General features: G+C 48.6%; 1 protein-coding gene across 1 annotated transcript in view; it reads right to left on the bottom strand.

The window, feature by feature from the left end:
* Nucleotides 1-26,978, bottom strand: part of GRIK4 (glutamate ionotropic receptor kainate type subunit 4) — a gene marked incomplete at its 3' end in the record, with an annotated part of 110,649 nt that overhangs the window by 49,659 nt on the left and 34,012 nt on the right. Inside the window, exons 2-6 of the mRNA XM_080357828.1 lie at nt 19,713-19,877; nt 13,607-13,704; nt 10,681-10,846; nt 5,688-5,866; nt 2,919-2,972 (exon numbers count right to left, since the gene is read on the bottom strand). Coding sequence (XP_080213954.1) covers nt 2,919-2,972; nt 5,688-5,866; nt 10,681-10,846; nt 13,607-13,704; nt 19,713-19,877 — 662 coding nt within the window. The remainder of the gene's footprint in view (nt 1-2,918; nt 2,973-5,687; nt 5,867-10,680; nt 10,847-13,606; nt 13,705-19,712; nt 19,878-26,978) is intronic.

Below are 26,978 nucleotides of genomic sequence, written 5' to 3'. Positions count from 1 at the left end.
ACTGGCATTATGATTACTATTTCTACTATTATTATTATTATGGAGCACACCATGATTCCCTTACACAAGCACTATATTTTATATATGTATATATAAAATATGTACAGCCATACCACTCTGAGAATGCCCAATCCCATCTGATCTCAGAAGCTAAGCAGGGTCAGGCCCGGTCAGTACTTGGATGGGAGACCAGCTGGGAATAGCGGGTGCTGTGGGCTGAGCCAGCACTGGGCCCTTGTGGCCAGGAAGCCAATGGGACCTGGGGTGGGTTAGAAGGGGGTGGTCAGTAGGTCAGAGAGGTTCTCCTGCCCCTCTGCTCTGCCCTGGGGAGACCACACCTGGAATCTTGTGTCCAGCTGTGGCCCCTCAGTTCCAGCAGGACAGGGAACTGCTGCAGAGAGTCCAGCGCAGCCACCAAGATGCTGCAGGGAGTGGAGCATCTCCCGTGTGAGGAAAGGCTGAGGGAGCTGGGGCTCTGGAGCTGGACAAGAGGACACTGAGGGGGGACTCATTGCTGGGGATCAAGATGGAAAGGGGCAGTGTCAGGAGGATGGAGCCAGGCTCTGCTGGTGACAACCAGGGACAGGACAAGGGGCAATGGGTGCAAACGGGAACACAGGAGGTTCCAGTGAAAGAGGAGAAGCAAGTTGTTGGGGTGAGGGTGGCAGAGCCTGGCCCAGGCTGCCCAGGGGGTTGTGGAGTCTCCTTCTGTGCAGACATTCCAACCCGCCTGGACACCTTCCTGTGTAACCTCATCTGGGTGTTCCTGCTCCATGGGGGGATTGCACTGGATGAGCTTTCCAGGGCCATTCAACCCCTCACACCCTGTGATTCTGTGATTCTGTTGCTGACAAAAAGGCTCCCTTGAGCTGGCTGAAGGAGGCTGATAATGAATTTGCACACAGCAAATTAGCCCATGGATATTTTTACATCAGCCTGCTCGCCTCGGCTCCGATGGAAATGCGCTGGGGGCCGAGGTCTTCCTCCTCATTTGCTCCCGCTGCCTCCTGCCACATCTGCTCTCCCGCACCACGGCCTCCCTGGCTGACTCTACCGGCACTTGTTGGGCCCCGAATCGCACCCGTCACCCCCGAATCGCTCTCCCCATGGACCAGTGTCAGGGACCTGCAGCAACTTGCCTCCATCTAACGCTCCGCAGAGAGAAGCGCTGCGATACACAACGAGCTCTTGGCTGAGATGCGCTTATTAAATAAAATTAACGCTAGAAGACAGAAACTGAATTCCCCTCTAGTGCCACAGGGCAGGTGTTTAATTCAGCATTTCATCCCCTTTTCTTTTTTTTTCCTGAAATATTTTTCCATCTCTAAGCAGCTTAATGCTAAACAGACTGTCTATTCCCCTTCTGATGGGTTCTCCCTCCATTTAAAGCCATCTTTTTGCTTGCTCTCCTCGACAGCAGTTCTCTATGATTTTATCTTTTCTATTAGGCAGTGACTGCGAAACCTCAGAGGGTTCATTAGGAGCTTGATAATCCCTCCAGATTTATTAGTCTAAATTGCTCACTCCCATCTCTCATTCCCATTTAAATATTACTAATTTCCTTCAACGTCTCTTCCATCTGCCCAGGTTTTGCCCGATGTCACCTTTCTTTAAAGGTCCCTGCCAAAAATCCAGTTAGTTCTGCTGAGGGCTGGTCTTTTGGCCAAGTGGTGAAACAACGTGGGTAAACAGATTGATTTCCTGCGAGAGTGAATGGCAACAGAATTCATTTCTTCCCCACCTGCCATAACTGCATCACGCTAGATGAATGGGCCTCAAAGACAAATTTCATCTCGCGACCTTGAGCAAACGCTTCATCACACCCTTGGTCAAAACCAGCCTGGTGGTGCTGGTGGCAGCGGGGAGCTTAATTTTTCCAGTTATTCCTGTTGTCTGAGCACCACCCAAGAACACTGACTCCACCATTTCTATTTGCGCATCCACGGCGATGTGCAAATAAAATCCATTGCTATGTGCACAGTCCTGGCTTCGCCTGTCCCTGCTGCACGGGTACAGAGCAAGGTGAAGACCTACAGAGTGGGAACCAGAATGTGATTAGTTCAGGTAGGACGCTAGTAGATTTTTCTATTTCTTTGCATTTTTATCTCTCCTGACATCTCCTTTCTCTGTCCCCATCGCTCTCCTGGCTCTCACTCCCTCCATTTCCCTCCTGCCCCCTCCTCCTCTCCACTCCAGCTCTCCTGCCCACAGGTTTGGCTCCATCCGCTCCCGTCTGTCTCCCACCCAAACACAAAGCGTGATTCAGCTCTCGGCTTTCCTGGCACACACGCACCCTGGCATAAATATTAATAGAAATTAGAGAATATGAGTATCATTCGGGGTTGGAAGGCACCTCCACTTAATCATCCAGCCCATCCTGCCGCACTCAGGTTTCCATCCTCCCCACACCTACATTAATATCTGGTCTCGCTGGCGGTGGCGTCTCCCCCACACCATTTCACAGCCTGTTAAGAGCCTTGTAGCTCTGCAGCGAGAGAAGTTGCCCTGATGTTTATTCTGGGTTTCCCTCCGCTGCTGTCGAGGCCCATTACTCCTTGTTTAGCGCAGCGTTCAGGGATTTCACCGCGCAATTCCCCCATTAATGTTATTAGTAGCTATAAAGCCAAATCACCTGGGGCTGTGCTGAAGACGTACCCTGCTCTGACTCTGAGCATTTATGGTGCCACCCTTTGCCTTGCACAGCCGCGCTCAGAGGCACAGCAAAGCGTGCAGTGGCCTCCAAACACACACCCCAAGCCAAGGCTTGCTCTGAGCGGTGCTTGGGTTTGCAGGGAGACACCTCTGTGTGTACCACAAACACGTGGCTCTTCCCAACGCTCCCACGGGCTGGAGGGATCAGCTCCCATTAACATGACTCTACACGCACACGGGGGAAAAGCCGAGAAAAAACGTCTTACCAGATTAGTGAAGATATACGTGTAATAGGCAGACGCCATTCCCAGTTCAGCTGCCTGTGAAGGAGAGGAAAGGAGATTAGACCAGAGCCTGACAATCTTCAATCTCCACTCCGGCACGGCAGAGACCGGGCCACATTTGCTTTTTCATCCTTATCGCTCCCTGCAAGTGCAGGGAAGGGTGGGACACAGCAACACGATTTGACCCATGAAATTAAAGTCTGGGGAACCAATTTTTCAGCAGGACTGAGCCTACCTCAGGTCTCCTCTTTGCGACAGCACTGACAAAGCACCTGGCACAGAGAAACCACCCAACGCTGCACCAGGCACAGCTCCGGCCCCCCGGGACCCTCCGGTGTCCCGTGGGATGGGGGTTCCTTGGGTGTATTGTGCATTCGGAGGAACGTGAGGTTGGCCGGGGTTTGCTGCTTTGTTCCCCTGTGCAACTATCAACATCTTTTTGAACATAACGAGGGAAAGCAGCAGTCGAGAGAGCTCGGGGCTTGTCTCCTTTCACAGAGAGCGAGGCGGAAAAAGCTCTTCTGGAGCTGCAGAAAAAGGACAGTCATCCCAGCGGTGGCTTTCCCACGTGTATCAGTCAGATTTGGGCTCCAGTCCCACAAATTAATCATCATTAATGAAACCTAGTAACTCAGACTGTTCTTCAGAATTTAGACAGGGTAGCGATAGCCACAAAACTAGACAAAAGAGGGTGGAAGTGTATGGAGATGCAGAGACAAGGACACAGATTTTTCCATGAGATGATCTGTTTTATAGACCACAGACCAGATCATCGAAGCCCATATCCAAAATTCTCAGTATGCAAGGAGCTTATTGTGGGAACAGATGCTCAGAAAAGTGGGGGATTAATCTGCAGATCCTCCTGAAAGCCAATGTTTCACTGCCAAGCACAGCTGGTCTCAAATGATGCTTCCGGACCTCGGCAAAGAGGTTTTTGCATCACCCAGGACCACACAGAGGAACTGGAGGCTGGGAGGGAAGGACCAGCATCCCCTTCCTTGCTTTTATTCCCTTTCCACCTCTCCGAGGAAGCTTCAGGATGGCAACAAGAGAGAAAGAAGGAAAGATACAGAGGAGAAGCGGCTTGGATCACACCTCTCCCTGTTCCTGCCTGTTCTTTACCCATTTCTGTGCAAAACCAAGGTCATCACCATTGCGGTGGCTTAGGTCTGGCTGCACCCAGCCTTTTGGTTGCACATTGTCACCCCGTCCCTTGCACAGGTGGCAAACCGGACACAACGCTTTGGCCACAAGAGCACCACGACTCCTGAGAAGGCTGCCGACCCGCCTCCTAGCCAGCTTTCCAGCCAGCTGCTGCGTTTTGAAGCCCCTACACAATAAAACCTGGCACCCACTTCCCTCCCTTCTCCCCTTCTGGAGCCAGCGATAATGTCAGCTCTCCCTCTGACCCACTTTGAAGTCGGCGCGTTCGATTTCAAGGGCAGAAAATCAAAGCGAGCGACAAAGAGCTTCCTGCGAGCATCGCTCCCACCATTTCACGTGCCCGCTGGCAGGTGGGCGAACGGGACAGGCTGGTAATTGAGGAAGCAACCGTGTGTCTCCAGCCCATATGCGGAGGCTAAGAGATGAGAAAATGCAATTTCTCTCGCTGTCCGAGGCCAGGACTGGTCTCCTGAGACAGGTTTGACACAAGGCACTTTCAAATCAATAGTGCAGGGGCCAAGGATGCACCTATTTGCTCACCACGACTTCATCCCCTGTTCAGTTTGTAGCTCTGTAAAGAAAACACTTTGCAGCCCTCCCAAGGTGCAAGGAGTTGCCAGATCAGCTCATTATTTATTACCTTCCATCCCTCCAATCCTCCAGCCAGGAAGACTACATTAGGTTTTACTGAACTGCTGAAAAATCACGGCAATCTCTGACATCTTTATCAGGCTTGGCAGAAGGATGCTGGAGCGGGGAAGGGATTGCGGTGCCCGAAGAGCGCTGTGGGAAGTCACTATAGCAACAGAGGAGGGGGACAGCCCTCAGCAGCACAAAATAGGGACCAGGAGACAGAAAACAAACAAAAGGCCACCAAATGCTCCTTCCCGCATAGACAGGACCCCCCAAAAAACCCCAAACCTACCGATTTAGACGTGCAAAATTGCAAGCGGCAGAATAAAAATCTGTTGGGGGGATGGGTGGGAATAATACAAACAGCTCTAATGGGGGAACCCACTGCTTGGATCCTGCCTCCCTTCAGCAAAGCGCTTCTTGTTCCTTCCAGGATGTGGGAAACTCTGCACAACTTTAGACTCCATCTGGAGCCACTGCTCAGTTTTGAAGTAGACTATCAAAACAAACGCTAAAAACTGCAGCAAGAGACCACTTCAAAATAAACACGATTAAAATAAAATCTCGCTTAATAAGACAACAAAAAAGGAAGCAAAAAATTAGAGAAAAAGGGAAAAATATTGCAATGATTGACTAATTTCAGAACGCCAGGCAGCCCTCCACGGCTGTTTGATGGCAAGCACGTACCACTTTGAGAGAGCAAACGCATCAGCTCAGAGCAATTAAATCTTTGCTTCTACAGATACAGTTCTGGAAAGACAGAGCACATTATTTTCCCCAGAAATGCCATCAGTGGCAATTCCCCTCTCAGCAGAGAGCATTTCCAGTGTTGCTGCGGGGATTTTTCCAACCCATTATCATACAACACCTGGACACACATGCTCCTGTACTACACAGCACCTCGTTCGGTGGAAGCAGCCGCGTGTACATCAGTGACACTTTCTAGACGCTCACCTTCTGCAAAATGGTGTGGGACATGGAGGCGTTGGCATGGACAATGATGGTGGCTGTTTTGTCGTCTCGGATCTCTTTTAGGAGAGGGGTGGGATCCCGGCTGTCATCCAGCATCCGAACCGAGAGCGTGTCCTTGGAGATGAGGAACTGCCGAAGCAACTTCTCTAGGTTTAAAAGGCCTTCAAATAAAAGGGGGAAAAAAAGACACCTTTAAATTTTATGCTTGGGAAGAGAGAAGATTGCTGATACATATTTGCTCAGGACCCCAGAATCAGGACAACTTCTCTATTACCCCCCTATATACAGAGTTGTTCTGGCTATCGCTGGTTGCTGGGAATGATTCCTCCTCGTAAGTGTTTGCATTACGAGCTCCCAAACTAAGAGCCATGCAAGGCACAACTTGATACACTTTGGACAACTTGGAGCACTCTGATGGGGAGCCAATAATAAAATAAGCAAACAAACCAGCATATTTGGTGCTTTATGGAGAAACAAGAGAGGAAAGTAGGACAATGTTTGCAGTCTAGTGGCTCCATCACTGGGCAGGGTCTCTGCAGACCTACCTTCCTCCTCAAAGCCCTCCTCCCTTTCTGCCTCGCCATCTGCATTTGTGCCTCCCCTGTGCCCCCACTGAGCCCTCACAGAGTCATAGAATCCCAGAATGTGAGGGGTTGAAGGGCCCTGGAAAGCCCATCCAGTGCAATCCCCCCATGGAGCAGGAACACCCAGATGAGGTTACACAGGAAGGTGTCCAGGCGGGTTGGAATGTCTGCACAGAAGGAGACTCCACAACCCCCTGGGCAGCCTGGGCCAGGCTCTGACACCCTCACCCCAACAAGTTGCTTCTCCTCTTTCAGTGGAACCTCCTGTGTTCCCGTTTGCACCCATTGCCCCTTGTCCTGTCCCTGGTTGTCACCAGCAGAGCCTGGCTCCATCCTCCTGACACTGCCCCTTTCCATCTTGATCCCCAGCAATGAGTCCCCCCTCAGTGTCCTCTTGTCCAGCTCCAGAGCCCCAGCTCCCTCAGCCTTTCCTCACACGGGAGATGCTCCACTCCCTGCGGCATCTTGGTGGCTGCGCTGGACTCTCTGCAGCAGTTCCCTGTCCTGCTGGAACTGAGGGGCCACAGCTGGACACAAGATTCCAGGTGTGGTCTCCCCAGGGCAGAGCAGAGGGGCAGGAGAACCTCTCTGACCTACTGACCACCCCCTTCTAACCCACCCCAGGTCCCATTGGCTTCCTGGCCACAAGGGCCCAGTGCTGGCTCATGGTCACCCTGCTGTCCCCAGGACCCCCAGCTCCCTTTCCCTACACCATTCTCCAACAGCTCGTTCCCCAGCTCCATGCCCAGCACATCCCTCCAGCTCCTCGGGCAGCGTCTGGGCAGGATGAGCCACGAGAAGGAGCCAGGACCCTGGCGACCCCGGCACTGCCCATGCAGTCTGCAGGAACAGGCTCTCCCTTCAGCTGGGAGGCGAAGGAAAGAAGTTATAATTAATTAGTGAGAACCCACATAGATGAGTCCCGACTTCCCTGGACTTGGGCACTATTGCCTTCGGCGCTTCTGATTGAAGTTTCTTCCTGCAGCTAGGTCACTGCAAGGGCTCCTTCCAACACAGCTTCCTTGATGTCTAATAAGATGTCAAAGCTCCTGCTGCAGCTTTTCTTAGTCAAGAAAGCATATTTGAAAGAGCCTGTCTCTTCTATCCAGCTGCTGATTTTCATCAGGAAATAACCTCCTGTCAAGTTTGATTGACCAGAGAGACCAGCAGATATAACCATTAGCAAGACACAGACAGCTATCGTGGTCACATATCTGTCCCCACAGAAAGAGAATCCAAAAAGAAGGGGGAAAGTTGAACCGAAGGAAACCGAAAAGCACAGAACTACCGGCACAATCACATCCCAGCCGGCAGAGGGGCAGAACCCCTCCTGAGTCAGAGCTCCACTCTTAACCTGACCAGACTTCTGACTGCACGAAACCGCTCGTTCTCCAGGAGGTCAGGGGCCGGGGAAGCGATACAACGCGATGTGATTAGCGTTAGAGAGCGCTGCTCTCAAGGACTCCCAGCACTTCACCAAGGTAACAAAGCAGTGCGTTTAAAAGGATACAGCCAGGATGAGGAGCCTCTCAAGGGAGAGTTTTTCAGCAAGCCAAGTTTGCACTGAGCTCTTCACAATGCATTCACCTCTCAGCTTTTCTCTGAGTGCAGGCAGCAGCTCAGCAAGAACTATCTCACCAGCAGCCAGGACTTCCCTGGATCACACAGGCTTCTCTTTCCATCTCACCAGCCAGTGAGTTCACTCTGTGTACAAGACACATGGACTAGACCTCACCTGAACGCTTTTTTCAGTGCTAGCTTGGTAAATTTTAACTAAGCCCTTCATTTGATCCTCACGAAGATCCTTTCCTAAGCACTGGGTGTTATTTCCTCCCCTCTGACAATCAGAGCATACAGAGCAGCTCCTGTCAAGTCCACACATCCCTGTGTTTGCCTGTGGTTGTCTTTTCATGCAAAGGTTTCTGTGGAATCACACAAAGCCTTCCATGTTAGGACTTCAATTCACAAACTAGCTTCTTGTTCCACGCCACAGAGAAACTGAGTCACATAATCTTATTCTATTCACCACTGCATTACACTTAGGCTGGCTTAAGTCCATTGGTTTTGCAGGCCATTTCCTGCTTCTGCCAGAAGAAATTATAACCAGTCCCCAGAGGAAGGATGTGACTCCTTACAGTGATAGTGAGAGCACGACAGGGTAGGACCCGGGAGTCCCATCACACTTAAACAAAAACAGCTACGACTTTCCCTCCCGAGATCTAAATAGTAACATCTCTCAAATGAGCATTTTCCTCACTGACAGCGCGTATGCTCCATCCCCTTATTTGCCTCCAGGGAACCTTCTGAAAGCCCAAAGTGCTTCGAGTTAGTTGTTTAAAGACTGTGCTTAGGAGCCCTACTTGTCCTAAGGGAAAGCGAGGGCTTGTGCTCCTACGTGAAGCTGGATTATGCCTTTTCTGCACTCTGTTATCGTCAGAGCATGTTGTGCTCCAAGTTCAGCTCAGATTAAGTCCTTTCTGAACACGAAGAGCAGGATGCATGAAAGGCACCTGTCCCACTGCTTCTCTGGGTCTGAGAAAGACTTGGCTTGCACAACACATCCTAAATATTGAGTTATCCAGGAGCACCAGAGTAAAATAAACCAGACTGATCCAATTAAAAGGGCGTTATTTTAATGCAAGTGATTTGGCTCCTGAGGTTTTGATCCAGTTAATTGAAGAATCATATGAATACCAGGGAGGTATTAATATTTCAGTGAGGTTTTGGCACATGCCTGGGCAGAGGGGCAGGGGGCAAGGGCTGTGCTGATGTGCATGGCCGCGCCATGCCTGGCAGCAGCGTGAGGACAGAGCTGTGAGCGAGTTGCACGGCAGGTAAGAAAACCTCATTATCTTCTTTTATTCTCCTTTTTGCTTAAGGTTAGACAATGAAAAATTCCAGCACTAGAAGTAACGTAGGAAACCATTTGCATGCTTCTAATTGCGCAATTTTGGTCCTCTGCTGGGGTAAATGTGAGCGTGCTTACCGAAGGCAATTTACTGACATGAGGATGTGGTCTCCTCAGGGTACACAAAGCAAAAAGAAAAGGCAAAGACACTCTTACTCCTCCCACCCCTGTGCAGGCGTCTGCCACAGCACTGCGTTACGAGCACGGCCGATGGCGTGGGCTTTGCCCAGGGTCAGCTGGAAAGGCTGCTCCTTTCCTTTGTACCTGGTCCCATGCTCAGAGGCTGCTGAGCGCTTGCCAGGATCCCCAAAGCTCTCCCTGGATCCACCTGCCTTTTCAAAGCCCCTCTCCTAGGCTTGTTTGTGCCCTAACTCTAGTGCTAATGAAACTAGATACAGAATAAAACAAGCAAAATGGATGTGGCTACAACACACCAGCTACCTACCCACATACACACCGACCTCGGAAAGCACAGGACACACTTTAACCCTTACAATGCAGAGCCTGCTCCTGCCGTAGAAGAATTACGCAGAGATGAATATGGTCTTGCTGAGGTGAACGCTCCAGCATCCAGATGCACAATTACCAACAGATGTACGGCTGCAGAGCCCAAGAGGGTGTGCAGTGTTGGACTATTAATCAAGTCCTGCTTTTAGGCCACAAACTGCACGTGGGTTTGGGAAAGGTGTATTTCAAAAAGCTCTACTTGCCTAAAATAACCTCCAGAAATAAGCCTAGGCGTTTTTGGTTCTTGTTTTTGTGGGGTTTTTTTCATTTAAAAAACCCATCTGTGCAAGCCAAACACTCTTCAGACTGTCAAACAGAAGGCAGGCAAGTCTCTCCACGTCCTCTTTCCTCCTCTCGCAAATACCACAAACACCTCCATGGGACAAGAGGGTGGAAAACCTGCCCTGCGGGTCCCCGCTGTGTGAGGCTGCTCTGAACAAGTGCCCGTCTGCTGCTGACAGCAGAGCCCCTGCCAGCACCAGCACCAGCAAGGAGAACACACTGGGACGTACCAGTGAGGAGAACACACATCCTGGGATGTACCACTGAGAAGAACACCTTGGGATGTACCACGGGTGCACCAGGTGACAACGAATGGTAGGACAAGGGGCAATGGGTGCAAACTGGAACACAGGAGGATCCAGTGAAAGAGGAGAAGCAACTTGTTGGGGTGAGGGTGGCAGAGCCTGGCCCAGGCTGCCCAGGGGGGTTGTGGAGTCTCCTTCTGTGCAGACATTCCAACCTGCCTGGACACCTTCCTGTGTAACCTCATCTGGGTGTTCCTGCTCCATGGGGGGATTGCACTGGATGAGCTTTCCAGGGCCCTTCAACCTCTCACATTCTGGGGTTCTGTGGTTGTGTGAACACCCCGAGGTGCCCATGGGACCTTCTCCACCAGGCACCCAACATGCAGGAGGAGATGGAGAGAGGGCACTGGGAGCAGAGCGGTGGTGGAGCCACCCGGGCAGTGACTCACATTCAGCTTTGGCACAGATGAGGCAGGCGGTGGTGCAGTTAAAGAACTTGAGGATTCCTGCCACGGCCACGCTGATATCGGTGTTGCTGGGGTGGAGGTTGAGGGTGGTGAATCGCTGGAGCTGCAGCTTCAGGAACTCCTCTGGTGCCACTTTGAAGTGAGGAACCTAAGTGGGAAGGAGGGGAAAGAAAACATGATTAAAGAGGAAAGAGAAATAAAAACAAGTAAATCTACCATAAAGGACCTTTGGTGTGAAATGCGCAGCAGGCAGAAAGTGAAATATCGCAATAAAACTGAAGGAGCATCACCAGAGTGAAGAGAGGAGGGTGGGATTTGTGCAGTAGCAGAGGAAAATAATTATCACAGCAACAAGAAGCCACAGGAAGGAGTGGATCAGGAGAAGTCTTGCTGAGCCACTCAGAGAAAGGCAACGGGGGTTGTGATTACAGCACAGGAAACCATTCCAGATGAGTTCAACTTAATTAGCTTGGGTGCTAATTGTAGCCAGGCCCACATTTCATTTCGGGCTTGCTGCCTGGGTAAATATGAAGGATGCTTTGCAGGCACCCACAGCCCGTGCTGGAGACCCGCAGACCATTGCTGCGTGCTGGATGGATGAAGTGCTGCGAATCCACCTCTGCCTGCAGCACCGATGCGTCGGCAGGTAATTAGGAGAGATTAAGGGAAGAACAAGATGACCCCGCTCTGGCAACGCTCTGGAGAGAGAGGAACAGACGCGGCAGCCAGAAGCTTTGGGCTTTTTTTGATCAGCAGAGAAGTAACAGGTGGCCGTATGGTGTGCAAACTCCAACGGGACCATAACCACGAGTCCTAATAATGCTATGCTTGTCATTAATAGAGCAGAGAAGGAGCGGGATGACGCTGTTTCCCAAGGAGCGGGGAGAAGAGGCAGCTCAGCTGCACACCTGGCAGTGCCGTAGACAGTGAATGAATGGATAGGCAGAGATATCAAGCTCAGACACTGGGGGTTCAGCCAAATCAGGAGAAGGAATATTGTTTTCCTTTTGCTGAGTGAATGATTTGGAAGAAACAGAAGACAGAGAAAGGGAAACAACTGCTGCTGCTTCATTAGAGGAGTGTCAAGTCCTCTTTTCCTCCATTATTAGTCCTTCTGGAAGCTACCGTCCTCTGCCTCCCACCTCTGTCCTCTTGGGAAAAGCTATTAGTAGCTTGGGATGGCTGCTTTATTGACAGCATAAGCTGTTTGGTTAGCCATAGGAAAGTTAAATAGTAATAAGCTGCTATCTGCCTTGATTTCACTCGGCAGCCCTCACCCTGGGCTCTGTAACAGGGAGAGCAGCAGACTGTAAGCGAAAGGCAAATTCCTTTAAGCAGAGCAGACAGGGCAGCTCTGCTACGAGTGTGCTGATCATTTTGGGAGCCAGATGGAGTCTGAGACTTGCAGCAGTAACCGCTGCCAGAGGAGAGATGGGGAGCGAGGTGACGGCAGCTCCTGCGAGCGGCCAGAGCTGATCACAGCCCTGGTTCGGACTCACATTTGGTTCCAGAACCCTCCTCTCCTTGGCAAGAGCTCTGGAAGGAAATCTTTGGGCTGAAGACACTGGAGGGGTAACGCAGGAGACACAGGTTCTTTTACTGTCACTCCCCCTTGCCTGGGACGGAGCGCGTGTCTGCGGCATTGAACTGGAGAAAGCACCACAAAATATCCTCAAGAGACCCATCTGCTGTAGCCCAGAGCACTAGGTCTAAAGCATCTCTTCCATCTCTCCAACAATTCTGATCTCAGGGAACAAAGAACAGATCTGTGAATGCAAGTTATTTACAGTGCTCAGTTCCAGGCACTCTCCTCCCCCAGAGAGAGACCACTAAATGGCTGGGAAATGTTATCTGGCTTTAAAGGGATGAACTATGAGAAGAGAACTCAATTTCTTTTCCCGTGAGCAGGGCCAGATCAGTGTAAGATGGTTCAAGGCTTATAAAATATTAAATCAGTCACATAGGCTGGACACAGATAAAAAGGGGCTTGTGCTGACGGAACAGCAGCAAACAGAAATAGGTGCAGCTTTCCAAGTGTGTGCACAAAGTACCGTCACGCTCAGGAGTTCTGGCCAGGGTTTGCATCTGCCAGGGCAACCTCTGGGTTTTGCACCCCCAGTGAGAGGGGACACGTTTCACACCGGTGTTGCGTGCCAGGGAAGCTGAAGAGGTGATACAGATGAAAACATGGACAAGGGAGGTGGGAAAGAAAGAGGAAATGGCAAAGGAAGAAGCTACAAGAATACGTGCATTAGAAGGGGTGATAAACCAAGCTGTTAACTCTGACCATTAGAAGCTGTAAGGAACATTTAAGGAAGGAATGTTGTTTTACAAAACTAAGGAGCTGGTGCCTGACCCCAACGGGGGAGAAGGACCGAGATACCTTGGACTACGGAATCCTTAACGTAAAACAAAGTCTCTTTGAACTCCCAGAATGCAAACTGATACCTGTATTTACAAGTTAATCTAGGGGGAAGGGCTGCCAAAGAGCCAGGATCCCATATTTCAAATCGATTGATAAGGGGAAGAGTATTGTTAAAGTTAAAAGAAAAAAAATATGTAAACTGAGGCAGGGTTGGGTGGTCTGTAAACCCTGAAGTACCAGCCACTGGGGAACAGGGGAGGGAAATTGTGGGGGGATATAAACAGGGGCTTTTTGCCCTATTCTGTGTGCTGACCTTTAGGTAGAACACCCGCTCTTGCAAAATGGTTATTAAAATCTGCTTTGCTGAGAGATCCCGCCTGGGCCTATTCTATCGGCAAGGTAATTGTTTCCTACACGCCTCCGCTCTCACCCCAGGGCTGAAAGAGCTGGGGCTCCTACAAAACCCTCCCAGCCCTGGCAGCCGCTGGGGACAAGTCGGCACAAAGGCACAGAGCAGCTCCAAGACAGAACGTTCCCACTTACCTCTTTCTCCCCACAGATATTGCTGATAATGGAGCTGGAGGCTGGGCTTGAGGAAGGTCCCAGGACACCCACCACTCCTTTGGGGAGAATCTGGCACACTGCAGGGACCAAGGAGAGCAAACATGCGTTAAACTTCACCCTCAGCTTCCAGCAGTCGTGTTAGCAAAAGGATACATAACCACGGACGTAGTTATATGCGGTGCTTTTATTCCAGCGCTGGGAAACCAGGGGTTCGCACCCAAAGCTGGCTTCGACCACCCATTCAAAGTTCACTACATTTATACAACTTAGTTACATACATATTCATCACAACTCTTAACAACCATTAGCATATTCCACACCTATTCTAACACAAACTGTCTATCTAAGCGATGCTAAGTAACATTCGCATGTTTATCAGTTATTTCTAAGTTACCTGTTTTAAGAGAATATGTCATAAATCTATGTCAATTTGAAGAATAGGGTATGGTTATATAAGACCATGCTTGAATGCACATCTCCCTGGACACAGTCTGAAAACTTCAAGATAAGGTAAAAAACTTGGATACAGCATCTTAGATACAGTTTACTAAACCAAGAATCTTAGATACAGTTATACAGTTTACAAAACTAAGAATCTTAGATACAGTTTGCAAAACAGAAAACTAATTCAACTATAAGAAAAACTGATTTCAACTATAAGATGCAAAACTAATTTCAACTATAAGATGTAAAAACTAATTCAACTATAACAGTCGTGCCTACAGTAACCGCTGCACCTTACTGAGGACATGGTATCACCTGCTTCACACAACACACTCCCTGCCACTCATGTCCCCAGAAAGTCCCTCTGAAGTGCTGTCACCCCGCCTGCAACACCCTCCTGTCCCACCTTCACCCAGCCGCCATAAATCCCACCTGAACCCTGCTGTCCTTGTCTCTGACTCAGAACTGGGGTCTCTCTCTTATAATGTCCCTTTTTGGCCCCATCTGCTCTGCTCCGAGATAAAACATTAACCAAAGTTTATGGAAGGTGCTAAATACAACAGTAACTTAGCTTCAAAGCATCGTCTAGCAGCAAACAAGCTTGTATGAATTTCTTCCTCATCTGCTGTAGAGCTGAGTGGTAATAATAAGAACTGCATTACAGCTTTTGGTATATTTTTTCTGGCAGTAGTTAATCCTCTGGCTCCACATCACCGAGGTGAGCAGGACAATAAAAAGACCTTGCCATAATGAAGAAGTTAAATCTCTTCCCTCAAGCTACTCAGGTTAAACTGCAACCTTTTGTCCTTTTAATTCACAGCACAAATTTAGCCAAATGGCCTGAATCCCTGGGCTCCCAAAGGCTCATCTGAACTTGTGCTTGTTCCAAAATACCAGACCAGCCTCACACTCCTTTCTCCCCCAACAGACCAAGATTCATTTGCTCAACAAAGATTCATTTGCTCAACTGGCATCAAGCGACTGCTGTCTAAAGAAAGATGAGACCCGAGGAGAAAGGAGGTACCAAAACTACTTATCAGTTCTGGCAGCGTTTTCAGATGTAAAAACTAAACCACTGCATCACAAAGCTGAGGTTTTAAAGATAGTCTCTCTGCACTCTGTTCCAGAGCATCATCCTCACTGCAGGTCTGTGTCAGAGAAGCTTGTGCGATGGTTGTAAGAATTACGTCAACCAAATTCAGCAGCTAGAAAAATTCAAACCAGAACGTATTTTTTTGTGCTGAAGGGGCTTCATAATGAAAACACTCATGCTACAGATCAGACCAAGTTTTCTATCAACTTCAAGTCTTTAAATCAAGACTGGACATGAAACAAGAGCCCATAATGTGCTTGAAACAGCAAGGCATGGGGCTGAGTGTCGCGTTCAGCATGGCAATATCTAAAGTCCATTCTCTGCAAAATATAAGACCAGCTAGTCAAGGTGGTCACCTCTGGCCTTGGACTTTAAGTCCCCATGGCCTCGTGACTGAAATACGACACCAAAAGCTGAGGAATCACTTTGTCACTTTGGGGAACTGGTTTTAGTTCTCTCCAAGCGCTACTTGTAGGGAAAACTTCATCTATTAGTAGGTCCCTTTGCACACTGATTGCTCTGACTTCTTACAGAAAGTGCCAATGGTATGAAAACCTCTTCTCCTGAGTTTCCTCCCTTCCAAACTCTCTCACCCTCCAACCATCTCAATCTGCTACACAACGAGTGATATTTTTCTGCGGCATCTTCAAAGGAATCCAGTACTTTGCTTTTCCTCTGTGCTTAAAAATTTACAGGCACTTACACCTCTTCAGAAGATCCTTTTAAATAAGAGCAGCAGCAATTGGAAAGCCCCACATGCTATCTCAGCTGCACCAGACGCTTGGGTGCTCTGAAATTCAGCATCTAGGAGCAAAGAGCTGCTCGAGTCCTCTTTATTGTGGATAAAGTCATTAGGGCAAAAGTCCTGGGGGGGAATTTTGTTGTGCAGGGGAAACTTTGGTGAGCATTTCTCTTCTCATCTCTGGCACTGAGAACAAAAAGTGGGTTAAGTAGTCATAGCAACAGCATTGCAACAACTGTCAGAAGAAAAAGACGGGGCTTATCACTCCAAGGGCAAAACATCCAGTAAAATTAAGGAAAATGAATGGAAACAAAGTGGAAGTGCCCGAGGCAAAGGTTTTGACCACATTTAGAAACCTGCTCCTCTTGTAATCCAAACACATTTCCTATTGCAGAACATTACCTGATGCTGTTAGTTGCCACAGGGAGAAAAGGCTCAAGCCGCTATGGTTGTGGGCCCTGCGGATTCAGATGAGCGCTTGTGGGGACGTAGAAATGTTGGCCCTTTACCAAAAATGAATCCCAAATAACCGCAGGGACTATACCCACACACACCTGCCACTCGCACCTCTTGACACTTCGCCACACAGGTGCCACGTAAGCTACGCGCACGACACATTTTTAATTTCTGCAGACGTACCTCTGCTCAAGATTGTGTCCAATTTTTATGCTTTTCAGGATTCAGCACCTCAAGAAATGCTGGACATTGATGTCACGTGCGTGTGGAGGTTCAAAACCTCTTGATCCTGAGCGTCTCGGGGCGCTTGGCAATCATTTCCACGAGCTCTCCCTGTTCAAAGCATGTGCCCACGGAACAGAACACAGCTTGCGCTGCATGGATACCCGATACGAGGGTTTCAAACTGCATGCAAAGAAGATTCCTACCTCCAAGGGAAAATAAATGAGCAGGGAAGGTATGCAATCACCCCAGCTTCTCCAGGATGGCAAAATGTACCAGAGGATCGTGGATGGCAGGGGCTGCTCAGGATGGGATTATCATACAGAAAACACTAAGTGTATAAACGGAGGGAGTTACATCCTGCACCGTGGTAGCAAAAACCGCAGCATCCTTTATCCTTCCTATTAGGAACCCACAACCAGAGCAAGTTTAAGCCTGAAATCCACTAAAAATGGTGGGACAGCGAACAGCACATTTGAGACAATGTCACTAAATGGATGTAGCAGGGACTTGTGAATAAACAAAAGTTTTAAATCCTCCAGTTGCTCGCTCACATTGACCACTGACCTGCCCTGAGATGTTTGGATTAACAACACAAAGACGCTTAAAAGACTGATGAGACGATAGGGGACGAGATGACAAGTAGGAAAGCTGTCCCTCCCCGAATATCAAAAAGAATAAGGTGTTTTAGATGAAGACATGATTAAACAAGTCACTTTGGATCTCCATAAAAGGAGCTGAAACATCAAACACAAAGACAAAACAGACTGTACTTATAATGACAAAAAAACCCTTTATCCATAACCTTTTGCTGCAAACTCGTTTCAAAACACAGGACGCCACAGCTGTTGCATACAGGAACAGGCAGTGTTTGTCTTCATTCATATAGAAAGCTGAAATAGCAAATCATGCATGAATGTGATTAAGACTGACTCACATTTTACCTGCTATAGCAATTGTGATTTTGTGGCTCGCTAACAGCAACACGCCTGAGTCAGTCAGCAGGAAAAGCAGAACAACAGCACAACACTCAAATAAAGACTAACTCGCCAAATGTCTTTATTCTCTTGAAGCACTAATTGTACACAGAATATCGCTGATGGGGTGGAATCACAGCACTCCCAGATCAGCCGGCTAAGCTGTGATATTTAAGGGTGATTCAAAGGGCGTGAAATTTTAGAACGGTATTAAACAGATGTATAACAGCTTTGCAGTCATAGGTTAAAACATCTAAACTGCTTTTATTAATATTACGTGTGATAACAAATATCAGTGAGTATTAAAGCTGAGAAGTCAGACATTTGAAAGCCATGAAAGCCTTTAAATTTGAGTTAAAGTATCTGATTCTCCTCTGCTACTGGTATAAATCAAGAAGAACTTCAGTGACATTAATAGCACAGCCATGCAGAATGCAGATTTGTCCTTTTGTAAGGAATGCTTCCAGACATTTTTCCCTCTGAAGGGAAGGCAAATAACATATTGCAAAATTATGCCACTACTCAATTCACCGAAATCAAATTAGTTTGCTCCAGTTTCTACTTGTTACATTCTGTAAGTCAAAGTCAAGAAAACAAAGAAAATCACCCCGAGGTGAACATTCAAATGGAAGATTGCCCCTTTCTCACTTATCCCATTCCAGTGTGTTCCCCAAACACCACGTTTGCCGAAATCAACAGTTCCTTGCATAATGCTTCAATCTCAGCAAGTGAGAATTCTTCTGCTTGAAAAATGGTCCAACAGAAGCATTTCTGAGCAGCGGTACAAGAAACCCCGCTCACGATCTTCACCTCCGCTCTGGGCTCACTTGGCGTTCAAGCCCATTTCTAAAGAACACAAACACCACTACATGCAGATTTATGAAAAGGGGAAAAGAACGGAACTAAAAATGCTACCGGTTCTTTCAAAGACCAGTGTTCTCGTTTCCCAGGAGGATCGCTGGGAGATCTGTGATGCTTTGGAGGGCGAACTTGGAATGGACTCGGAAAGTCCCATCCAATGAGCCTGGATTTGCCCTATTGCTGTGAACGCGGGATGTGCCCGATCTTAAGCAGGTGGCAAAGACCAAGAAAACAGTTAAAAGGGATCTAAAAAGGTGGAGAACTGCTGTTTTAAACACTCCCTGCGATGCCGCATGTGATGATCTTAATCTAGACTGCCTCGTGAGTGACGGGCTCTATAAATAGACAGCCAGGACCTTGCTGAAATACACTTTATTAACTGAACGCTTCTATAAATAATGCAAACGCTAACTCAGGAAATGAAGGAGCAATCTGCTGATCTCACCGGGCTATCGAGCCCCTTCTGCCAGGTACCCAGAGCCCTGCACGGGATGTGCGGCTCCGTGGGGATGCTCAGTGCTGCGCAGAACAAAGAACAAAGCTACGGGAAAAAACAGTCTATTCTAGAGCACAACACACTGTCACAGCTTCTGGGGACACCCTGCAGATTAGCCAGGCTTGGAACAAAGAGCTGTTGGGAAACGAGTCTAAAATCCCTATTATTTAAAAGGATTTCTCCAGCTTTTTCAAGTAATAAAAAATGATAGTCCTCCCCTGAACTCTAAGAGCTGCCTTAAAAATTATTCAAAAGGGAAGCTATTCCATTCCAAAGGATTTTCGCTCTCACAGAAAGAAGCTTTTTTAGATCTTTCTGGTTTCTTTCCCTTGGGCACCTGCGAGGTCTTTGGGACACTGACCACAGCATCAGCATGGGGCTGACACGTTGGAGCATCTAGAGTAACAACAATATGAGAGACCTGTTTGCATTAAGGGAAGTAAACTACTCATTCAAAATCAGCTTTTTTTAATCCACATAACTCTAAATATCACTTGAAAACTTCACTTTGTTTAAATAAATTCACCGCCAACCTAAAGCAGCAGCAGAGCCATCATGTTTGTTGATACACGACATTCCGCGGGGTTTTGAAAATAACTTATTGCACTGAACTTGCCCAGAGTCTCTTATTTGCACATCAGTAAGTACTTTACCAAGGAGCGTCACCTCCTGTATCATTACCTCTGTTTATTGACATACACATGAAGGAAAATAATTTGTCCCAAGCCACTGACACCTGCGAGCCAGCAGAGAGGAGAACTGGGGAAAGACCACCAACATGGAGAGGTACTTACTGGTTTCTGCCGTCTCATACTCGCTGTCCCGCAGCAGCTCGAAGATGTCCACCTCCACTTTGGCTTTGCCCGCCCGCTCGGGCGCACGGTTGATGCGGTTCTTGGCCAGGGTGATGGAGAGTCTCTCCCCTCTGCTGCACTCCATGGGGTCATCCAGGATGGCGGCTGCGGGGACAAAGGCAGCGGTTAGACTCGGTGAGACCCCGCTCAGCTCTGTGCTGCCCCAAACCCAGCACCTCTTCAGAATCCCAAAGTGTGAGGGGTTGAAGGGCCCTGGAAAGCCCATCCAGTGCAATCCCCCCATGGAGCAGGAACACCCAGATGAGGTTACACAGGAAGGTGTCCAGGCGGGTTGGAATGTCTGCACAGAAGGAGACTCCACAACCCCCTGGGCAGCCTGGGCCAGGCTCTGCCACCTTCACCCCAACAAGTTGCTTCTCCTCTTTCACTGGAACCTCCTGTGTTGCCGTTTGCACCCATTGCCCCTTGTCCTGTCCCTGGTTGTCACCAGCAGAGCCTGGCTCCATCCTCCTGACACTGCCCCTTTCCATCTTGATCCCCAGCAATGAGTCCCCCCTCAGTGTCCTCTTGTCCAGCTCCAGAGCCCCAGCTCCCTCAGCCTTTCCTCACACGGGAGATGCTCCACTCCCTGCAGCATCTTGGTGGCTGCGCTGGACTCTCTGCAGCAGTTCCCTGTCCTGCTGGAACTGAGGGGCCACAGCTGGACACAAGATTCCAGGTGTGGTCTCCCCAGGGCAGAGCAGAGGGGCAGGAGAACTTCTCTGACCTACTGACCACCCCCTTCTAACCCACCCCAGGTCCCATTGGCTTCCTGGCCACAAGGGCCCAGTGCTGGCTCATGGTCATCCTGCTGTCCCCAGGACTCCCAGCTCCCTTTTCCTACACCGTTCTCCAACAGCTCATTCCCCACCTTATACTGGGGTTGTTCCTGCCCAGATGCAAGACTTGCCCTTGTTATATTTCATTAACTTTTTCCTCGCCCAACGCTCCAGCCTGTCCATGTCTCACTGGATGCCGATCCAGCCAAACCTCCACCGCCACGCTGCCGCGTCTCCTCCCGCTGCCGTTATCATCAGCGCATCCTCCCTCCCACACGCGGCCTTTCCCGCCGCTTCGCCCACCTCCCAGGTCTCGCCAGACGCGTGGGCGGTGAAATCTCTGCGGCAGCGGCTGCGTTACCTGCCGGTAACAGCACGACAGGGCCGCCCACGCTGCCGGGGCCCAGCACCCCCTGCTCAGCCCCAGTGTCCCTATATTGGGACATCCAGCCGTGCACCCCAAGCCACCCTTTGTCCAGGCACTGCCTCACACACCAGTGGATGAAGAACGTCCCCAGATAGCCCCGGTTCGCTCGTTTAGAAAGCGTCGGAACGGTGCTGATAGCTGGAATATTTCAGGAAGCGTGTGGGCAGCCGTGGGTGGGAAGGGACAAATATTTTTCAAACAGAAAGCACTTGACTCTTGAACTTAGCTCCTGGGCCTGCCCACTCAAATCTGTTAGGCACAGCGAGATAGTGTGGGGTATTATTTTTATTTTCTTAGACGGAACGCAAAAATAAATTGGAGTTGAGCACTAATCACAGCTATGAGCTGGCACAGCTCCTGCACCCTGCTGGGCTTATCCTGGCTACGAGGAGGTCTAGTCCCAGAATGCAGCTATTCAGTTGTACCTGGGGAAGAGCAGCACTGGTTTTCATTGTGGATGTGAGAAAGGCACGGAAGAGGAAGAAAGCTGGATGCCTTGTTGAAGTTTTGAAACGTAATTGTGCTGCGGCAGGTTTGGATTTGGCATTTGGGGGGTTTGGGGATAGAGAAAACCAGAGTGAAAGACGTAAGTCAGCCGGCAGCTGAACCAAAGCACATCAGCTGGGAACACGATGAGTGTCAGGAGGATGGAGCCAGGCTCTGCTGGTGACAACCAGGGACAGGACAAGGGGCAATGGGTGCAAACGGGAACACAGGAGGTTCCAGTGAAAGAGGAGAAGCAACTTGTTGGGGTGAGGGTGGCAGAGCCTGGCCCAGGCTGCCCAGGGGGTTGTGGAGTCTCCTTCTGTGCAGACATTCCAACCCGCCTGGACACCTTCCTGTGTAACCTCATCTGGGTGTTCCTGCTCCATGGGGGGATTGCACTGGATGAGCTTTCCAGGGCCCTTCCAACCCCTGATGTTCTGGGATTCTAAGAGCAAGGGCAGAGTCCGAGGATACACACATTTGCAAGGCTGGGACCACTGCTAAAGATGCATGGTGATGTTGTGCTGTAGGTGGGACCGAGAGCTTGTTCCTCCGCGGGCTGGTTTGTGCCTTGAAAGATCTCACTGCTCCCCCACTGCTTCACGGCCACCAGCACACAGAGCCTTCCACACAGCCCAGCCTAACGCGGAAATCTGCCTTGGGTTCAGCCTCCTTTTACTTCGGCTTTCCTGTCTGCGAGGTTTGCTTTGAACCAACCCGAATCCCAAAGCACAGTTTCAACAACCAACTTGCATCCCATTTCAGGGCTGTTTTCTCAGCTCATCCCGGCGAGATCTCTTCTCCCACGACAAAACCGCAGAGCATCTCTGCTTCCCCACCCTGCCCTAACCCCGGCTGTGGAGGGGAACTCAATACCTAATCCACTGGTGAAGCACAGGCAGTCCACACTGACCTGATTTACTCTGTATCCTGATGGTATCAGTTTAGAAACTCCTTCTCTTCCTACTTTTCCCAGTTTTACGGGAGCTAAACTGAACTACACGCAGCAACACTTGCACGATATGCACAGATGTCTCGGCGAACAATCCCAGCCCTTCAGGCGACACCATCTCCTCTAACCCGCAAGCACCATCATTATCTGCAAAGCTAGGGTAGTTAATCTTAATCTCATTAGGCAAGAGAAAGGTTGTGCTTTCCGTTAAGGCCAGGACTACGGATCACAGGTTTTTTAAGGCATCGATATGGCTGGTGACTGCTCTTAATTACAAAGAAGCTGGAGACATCCAGCACCAGCTTGTGCAGCTCCCGGTTCTCCAGGAAAGCAGCAGCAGACAGAGAATAAAGTCCCGAACAGGCTCCAGTTTCTCATGATACAAAACTGTGTAAACTTCGCACGACAGCCCCGTTTCCAGGAAACAGTGAAGCGATGTACTAAATGTGATGAACGTCACCAAACGCTGCTGCCGTTCCAGGTGCTGACACAGCAAAATTAGAGATCAGTGGTGGGGAAGCCTATGTCAGCATTCTTGGATTCATTATATTCTAATTTAAGGCTTCTAAATCACTGCATTGGACAACATTTTTAAGTATTATCTTCAATAGTCTGTTTTCAAACAAAATCCACTTCCACTAATGCACAGTTCAATGCATTTTAAAAATAAAAGGGTTGAAATGGAAGCATTTCAGCTGATTTCATGAGAACACCTAAGCAGGAATTGGTGCACAATGATTTGTTTGTCTCTATTCAGGATGGGATTTTCCATTTTTCTTTTTGGAACTCTTGAAAACTTTCCTACAGCTGTGGAAAATATATATATATACATATATATTGGGATATAAGTAGCAGCGTGTAAACCTCATATATATATATATATATTGGGATATATATATATCCCAGACACACAACAACAAAACCAAACCCTTCTCCGTACTACTCTGATGAATTCGAACTTTGCAGCAAATACATAAGGGGGACAAGATTTAGAAACAGCCTGAATCCCATGGAGAGAAGGTGGGAGAGTAGTTAGTTTTGCCACATATTAAACCAGCCCCCGGAACAGCCAAGGTAATGAGCCTGAACTAATCTTTATTTATTAAAGCTAGTGGATGAAAAAGGTCGTTTAATGTTTAAAAAAGGTTGGTTTAAAAACTTCACGGCTTGGGACATAGTGCCAAAGCTCATCTAATAGTGGCATCATTAAGTATGAATGAAAAACCTTTATAGAAATTCCCTTTCATCTATTCCTGACTATTAAACATGAGAAGATGCACCGAGTAAATCGTTAATCCTGAAAACGTACAGCAAAGCCTTTGAACTTTGTTGGTCTCAAAAATCGCTTCTGTCTTCCCCATCATAATAAATGTCTCCAATTTAGACTGAATTGTGAGGAAAACATTCCAGAGGGAGTCAGGAGCACCTGGGTTTGTGGCACCCAATGCTGCTTAGGATTTCATATGGACTAAGAGTTAAACAACTTTGAGCAAAGCCAACAAGGACCAGCTGGAAACATCTTTTTCTATGGGATATTCCAACCTTGACAGATAAACATCCTTTATAGAGTAATAACCCTTTTTGATTTTAATACGCCCAGGTTTGCCTTACACTTAACACGAACCCAAGAAGCTACAAACCAGAATAGATTATGGCTTTGGATACGCATTGAAAATAGTCATGTTACGGCTGCTCAAGATTTGAGCAACAAGTGACTTCAATTGCAAATTTCCATCAACCGCCAATTTTAAATGCAAAAACTAATGCTCAAAATTAATGGCTTAACAGCAAGAACTAGAAACAAGTTATTAGTGGTAGCCAAATAAATACAAGATGACATGACGGTGCCCTCTAATGCACTTGCGAGCTTTACTACATATCTCTGCTTAATTCATGATCCAACAAAGACCTAATGAAGTAGTGTTTTTATAACAATAACAGGGAACAGATGTTACTGGGAGGTTTACACGCTGCTACAAACAGTGTTCAGCTGACCTTTCCCTGTTAACTTTATCAAATATCGCTACGATTTCTCAGATGTTTTTCATGCCATTGAGATGTAAAGCCATGCTCGGAAATACAACCGCCATCTCAAGTAATCTCTTGAAGATGTAGATTTAGCAAAGCACTGGCTTAGTAAACACAATATTTCATGGCTCATAAGCTGTCACTCCAAGTTAAAAAGATATAAAGGCATCCGCAATACTTCTCAGGTGTCTCCTCTGACAGGTTAAGATCACACCTACAACCTCTTCTGATTTATACTGTACGCAGTCCTCAAATCCTCTGTGTTCCCGTGAGGAACAGACTCCCAGATTAAGAACTGGAGCCTCAGTAAAACCAGGCTTAGACACCGAGACCATCCTGCACCTACTGCTGGAGCCGCTAAGTCTTCAGCCACAAAACCATGAACCCTTCAGACTAAAGACACACCAGCACAACTTAGTGCTCTGTAAGCAGCAAAACCACAGGGTTTCGGATGCATTCAATGGGGCAGTTGAATAAATACAGTCGCAGAATTGCCTTATTTTGCACATTTCCCCTCTACTGAATACAGAATCAGGCTGACAGCGCGGTAAAGGATGAGAAATTTGCAGGTTTCCTCATTACGAGGCTGTCGAGTATTGCTCCAGCGGAGAAACAGGTGGGATTATGTTTCCATTATAACCTCTGAAGTGATGCTTAAAAATAAAATAAAAAGTCGTCAATACGCTATTACTCTGAGAGGAAACTGGATCTCATCAAGGAAAAAGAAAATCAAAAACCATAAACTCTCCTCCACAAAGAGACTTGATAATGTTTGTCTGATCAGTGCAGCAGAGGGCTATTTATTGCTCTTGGCTAACATTGGAAATCTGCATTTAAATGGAGCTTCCCTATCATTTCTTCTATCCACAGAGAGTTAATTCAGGGGAGAGAGAGAAGGGGAGACACGATAAAAACAGCTATGGGCTTTAGTTCCTACTGCTTGAAACACAACCCCTCTTTTCTCTTCTTTAATGATTGCTTTGTGTACATAAAACCAGAATAACGTTCTCCAAGACCAGGAGTTTCCAGCAAGACAGAGGATGCCATCACACTCCTCCTCTGTCCTCCCTGAGCCCGCAAAGGTGACAACCCATGAATCACAGACACCTGAGGCACGCTGCGCCTACGGCTAAAGCATCCAAACGGCGTGTTTGCAACCACGTCAGTCCTACCTATGGGAAGAAATTATTATAGCTCTGAAAGAAAGGGACCTCTAGTAAGGCAGGCTGCAAGAACGAAGCAGAAAGGCTCTCCTTCTCACATGGGCAGGGTTTGCAGACAGAAAGGGGAAGGAGGTGAAGGGCTAACGCTGAAAGGGGAGCCACAGGAAGGCACAGTGGGACACGTTTCAATGGAGGCATCCCCAGAGCCACAGAACCCCAGAGTGTCAGGGGTTGAAGGGCCCTGGAAAACCCATCCAGTGCAATCCCCCCATGGAGCAGGAACACCCAGATGAGGTTACACAGGAAGGTGTCCAGGGGGTTGGAATGTCTGCACAGAAGGAGACTCCACAACCCCCTGGGCAGCCTGGGCCAGGCTCTGCCACCCTCACCCCAACAAGTTGCTTCTCCTCTTTCACTGGAACCTCCTGTGTTCCAGTTTGTTTGGGGGAGGAGAACAAGGGAGTGACCCCTGAGCTGCCTCAAAATGGCGGCACCAGAATCACCTCAGGGCTCAAGATGGCGGCACCAGAATCACCTCAGAGCCTGTTTCTGCACACGTGCACCTGGTGTGGTGAGATACCTTTTTGTTTCCCTGGAGCAGGAGGTGTTCATAACAGATTTGCTGCATCTCCGAAAAGCCTGTCTATCAAACTGGACCGCTGTTCGCCACAAAACACGAGCTACTCAGTGGATACTTATGCATATCCACATAAGCTCAGTTTAAGTGCCTCAATCTTATTTTCTTAGGCGCCAGTCTAAAAACACTGACCGAAGTTAGAAACCTCATTTCTCTGTCTTTTGTTTCAATCATCCCCAGTTGAGTTTCAAGAGGAAGGTTTTCTGCCCATTCCGCGGTCTCGGGTGAGCGGCAGCAGCTGTGGTTTTGAGGAGGAGAGCACTGGGACGCACCGGTGGGGCCAGTAAACTTGGCAAGACCAGGAAACAAGCAAGAGCTTAATTAAGTCAGCGGAGAGCATAACTACAAGAAAAATAACCACACAAACCCCAAGGGCCAGCTCCAGGCAGACAAAAAAGCTGAAAAACAAATGGGGAAAGTCCGCTAGGATTTATAGTTGTAATCATAGATTTGAGAGATGGCGACGCACAGCGCGGCTGCACAAGGTGAGGAGGCGCGGAAGGAAATCGCTGCGGAGCCCCGGCCGACTCGGGACGCTTTTCCTGGTGTCACAGCCACGATAAGCACGTTCTGCAGCACAAAATCCCAGAGCTCCCCTCTCTGTGATGCAGAGGCAGCCAAGGCTGCTCCAGCACACACGCAGCGCTCGGGGATTTAGCTGACAGCGATGCGAGGAGAGCCAGCATCTCCAGCACTGACACTTCGCTCTTTGCAGAGAACCGTTTCTTGAAGCG

The sequence above is a fragment of the Nesoenas mayeri genome, assembly GCF_963082525.1.
Source record: "Nesoenas mayeri genome assembly, chromosome: 22".
NCBI lineage: Eukaryota > Metazoa > Chordata > Aves > Columbiformes > Columbidae > Nesoenas > Nesoenas mayeri.
The sequence above is the reverse complement of the archived record's forward strand: the minus strand, read 5'-3'. Positions and strand labels throughout refer to the sequence as shown.